We start from the raw sequence: 4,387 nt of genomic DNA, 5'->3' as shown, positions 1-4,387 counted from the left end.
TTCTGAAGCTATTTTCTACTCTCTCTTTCTTTTTTCTTGCACTGCAGCCGGTTACACTGAAACTTGGCGTGCATTCAGAGGTCGAGAGGTAAAAAGTTTACACAGTTCCCACGAGAACTTTCCTGTCGACTGCCTCTATTCAGGAAGCTGCGGCTTCGACTTGCATCTACTCACATCTCCTGATCAGCAGAGTGCGTATCTGTGTGTGCGCGTCCTGCACGCACCCCACGTGTCAGGTGGCCCAGCAGCCAACCCCATAGGAAGCACGGTCAGACCCAGGGAGGTCAAGGAAAGGTCAAACAACCTGTTTTTGTCAACACGTTTCATGTGACTCCGCCCCGTCAACTGCCTGACAACCACAGTCTGCAGCAGCGATTATGAAACTACGATACCAAACGGAGAAGTTGGAGGGTTATCTGCCTGAACCGCCACTGAACTCAACATTACAGCAAATTTCTGGAGGCGCGTCACAGCTTTGCATCGAGATATCGTAAGAAGCAGAACAAAGCACGAGTCGTTTTGGAAAGATAAAAGTTCAAATTTATTAAACATAAGATTAAGGAAAATAATACATTAAAGGAAAAAAAAAAAAGCTTGTAGAGTTTTGGTCCCAGCAGATTTTTTTTTCTTCAATCTCTGATTTCATCTCAAGTATCTCTGGAAAGTTTGATCCAAAGAGAGCTGCAGAGACGGCTCCTCCACTCCGCTGTGACACAGAGCTGACATCATTAAAAGCACAATTCAACAGAAATGCTTCTCAGCACCTTTAGAATATCATTATTAAAACATTTTAAGCTAATTTAGTTGATAAATAAAACTTTAATTTTCTCAGAAAAGACTAAAAATATGTTATGTTTTGATCTACAAAATCAAGAATACTGCTGACCTCAGATTTTGACTGTAAGCCATAAAAAGGCACTGCCAGAGAAGCAGAATGTTTACAGATTATATAAACAAGTAAACTGAAAGTTTAGTGGAAGGAAAAAAAAACACAAAACCAACAGAAATTTCTGTTTTCAGATGAAAGTAAGCTTTGATTTTCATTTGGAAATGGATGTCCAGTGTGAAGTTTCAGTAAAGATTTAAGGATCCATGTCATCTGCTGGTCGTAGTCCTCTGCATTTTATCAAGACCATTTGTAGTGCAGATGATTGACACAAAATTTGTTTCATCTTGTACATGTGGGGGGACTGGTTGACCTTTGGAAATATTTATTAATTTCTTATATATGATAAATTTTTTTTGTTTGCACAAATGCAGAACAAACATTTGATACAAATTTAAGGTAATTTGAAAAACGTAGGTGGCCAGCTTCATGCAAATGGAGACCCGACTGAATACAGAGTGAATTTACTACTTTCTCCTTTGCCTGTAGATATGTTTCCACCACAACCTTTCCTTTCCACTAAGATGTTGTGTCAGTCTTACCATTTCTAAATGAAAACACATTTTTATTAGTCTTGGAAATTCTCAGGTTTAAAAGTTGTCCGTACCTGCAAGCCACAGAAATGAACAGAAAAAGTTTTATCAGCTGTATTTTTCACACACACACACCTGAGGATGTAGGTGACACTGAGGATGCAGAGCGGCTGGCTGGGGTTGGGTCTGGACCTGGACGGCTGGACGCCCGGGATGACGGCGCTGTGACTCTCCACCCAGACGTAACCTCCGCTCCTCACCAGCATCCGGTACTGACCGCTGACCGACTGGCTCTTCAGACACACTGCAGGATCAGGTGAGACAGTCACACAGGTGTGTGCGTGTGTGTGTGTGTGTGTGCTTGCGTGCGTGCGTCAGGGCTTACGGTTCAGGTGGTTTTTGTTCAGGCAGCTTGTGTCCAGCGTGTGACAGAGATCGTAGATGGATCGGCCCAGCAGCTCCTCGGGCCGGTAGCCGAGAAGAGAAGTCACTCTGCACAAACACAAACACACCAGATTCTTTTATTTCACAAAACAGAAACTTTCAGACGAACGCAGCATTTTTGAAACATTTTTAATGAACGCTTTAGAATAAAACGTCAAAACCTGAGCAGCAGAAATAGGAAAAATTAGGGAGGTAAATGGAAACAGGTGCTTTTTCTAAATTTCTATGTCCAGAATAGACATATTTTAATGTGAAATGTTCCTGAAATTTCTCAGATTATTTATATAACATAAAACTTTTTATATAAAAATAATCTTTATTAATGTTGAGTAAAGATTATTCAACATTATGTCTTAAAGATTAATATTGAATCTTTAATATTCGATGATAATTTAATGATTAAATAATGTTTTAATCATTAAACCATTTAATAATTAAATCCTTTATTTTAATGATTTTAATTATCAGTTATTTTAATGACTTAATCATTAAATGAAATGATTAATTTAATTTAATTGAAAGTTTAGAAAAAACACAAGGTTTTATTAAACTTTGTGTTAGAAAAAAGTTTTTCTAACACAAAGTTTAATAAAACACAAAGTTTTTCTAAATTATTTCCTTAAGAAGACGACGTTGCACAGTCAAGAACACTAGAAAGAGGTGTAATCCCATAAACAATCACGTCTATGAAACAGTTTTCTTTTTGTTTTTGCAGGACAGTTTGAGTAGATTGAACTTTTAAAGGCTTTTCGTAGAACCTTCTGCAAATTCAACCTTTAACACCTTCAGCAACTTCATTGATTATATCCAGAACAAGCCCTGACAAACTGACAAGTACATGAGTTACATGTAACAATTTTACTTCCTTTTTAAATAATTTCATCACAATCAGCACTGATGGAGGAAATATCAGTTCTGCTTAATTACACAAGTATAGTGACGCGCAAATCCAACACAAGATAACTGAGAGGTTGTAGTTTGGAAAGATTCTAACAGATTTTTATCAAAAACAGAAGGAAATATTTCTTCTAACTACTTCCAAGCTGCTGCACCAATAATCACAGTGCTCATATTTAAGAATTTGACAGATTCACAACACAAACTTTGCTATGTTTTAATGGGATTTTGTGTGATAGACCAACATGAAAAAGTGCATTGGAAAGAAAAAAAATGATTTTATGAATTTATATTATTATATAAAAGATGTGGATTTCCTTCTCCCACATGAGCTGTGGATCTCTGCAGCTCCCTCAGAGCCACCAGAGACCGAACGGCTGGTGGACAGACATTTTTTGGTAGGTTTGGAGTTGTGGTATTATTTATTTTAGAGTAACTCTGCTTTAAAACTTTTAATTTGACCCATCTGTTGTGTTTTTGGGTGCATATGACGCCTTCACAGACCAGATGGAGACTAAATCCACATTATATTTACTTTATTTACCAACTACATGACGTGTGACAGCTACTGGTTGTACTGGATTTTATTAAGGCTTATCAAATTAAAATGTTTGAATATAAATGCGCAGCACAATCTGTTAAAAAATGAAATTATTTTCCTTCTATTTTACAATGAACCCCTACTTTTGTAAATAAATAAATAAAATATTAAAGAGCGTTTTGCAGAGTACTACACATCAAAACATGTTGCTTGTTTTAACTTTTACTGACTGAGATTTGCACATGCTCACTTTGCAGCTGCTGTAACTTAATTGTGTTTCCTTCATCGTCTCATTTTATCATGCGAAACGAACACTGGGTTGTGTTTTCAAGGAAAAAAAACAATTAATTTAAAAGTTTCCTACGTAGCATTCTACTGGCTTGAACTGAAAGGAACTGGAGTGACTGGAGTTTTCTGTGTGGTTGCAGCGTGACCAGCGTGTCACGTAGCGGACTGCTTCCCCTCTTCCACCTGTTGTTTCACGCTGGAGGGAAATTCCTCTCAATTCTTGGACAAAATTGGAGGTTTGGAAAACAAAGATCAGCTAATTTCGGTGATTCACTGCAGATTTTCCCTGATAACACATTAAAAATCTGTTGATCTGGACTCTAATTTTATATTCCATACTTTGATGAGCTGAAGAATAAAGTGACAGTGTTAAAAATAATAACTGTACTGTTGTCGTAAAGATAAATTATTTCAGTAATTTAATTCAAGTTTAAAGTTTAAGTCTTTATTAAACTCAGACTTCAAAGGAAACCCAAACATCTGACAGTCGACAGTCACTGACACACGACACCAGCGATCTGCAACCGCTACAGTTCAAATTTTTTCCATTTTTGCCGTCAGGGTAGCAAAATTAAACTAATTTAGAAAAAAAAAAGACTCAAGATTTAAGTAAAAAACTTACAAAAAGAGGATAGATGTTTTTCCAATGAGATGCTAATAATTTTGGAAAACGATGTAAGAAAACATAAATGATAGACAAAAATTGATTTCAATAAATAATATTTGTACTTTTAGTTTCATTCTATCATGAAAATCCATAAAAAATGGGGGAAAACTACTTAAATCAGCATTTGTTTT

At 36.4% G+C, this 4,387-nt stretch overlaps 1 protein-coding gene across 2 annotated transcripts in view; it reads right to left on the bottom strand.

The window, feature by feature from the left end:
* Positions 1-541: 541 nt before the first annotated feature.
* Positions 542-4,387, bottom strand: part of epas1a (endothelial PAS domain protein 1a) — a 9,718-nt gene continuing 5,872 nt past the window's right edge. Inside the window, exons 7-9 of one of the 2 annotated variants that reach the window (XM_007562435.2) lie at positions 1,805-1,911; positions 1,555-1,723; positions 542-719 (exon numbers count right to left, since the gene is read on the bottom strand). In XM_007562435.2, coding sequence (XP_007562497.2) covers positions 557-719; positions 1,555-1,723; positions 1,805-1,911 — 439 coding nt within the window. In that variant the 3' untranslated portion in view covers positions 542-556. The remainder of the gene's footprint in view (positions 720-1,554; positions 1,724-1,804; positions 1,912-4,387) is intronic. The other variant, XM_007562436.2, reaches the window with a different exon arrangement.

This window comes from Poecilia formosa, unplaced genomic scaffold, assembly GCF_000485575.1.
Source record: "Poecilia formosa unplaced genomic scaffold, Poecilia_formosa-5.1.2 Scaffold136, whole genome shotgun sequence".
NCBI lineage: Eukaryota > Metazoa > Chordata > Actinopteri > Cyprinodontiformes > Poeciliidae > Poecilia > Poecilia formosa.
The sequence above is the reverse complement of the archived record's forward strand: the minus strand, read 5'-3'. Positions and strand labels throughout refer to the sequence as shown.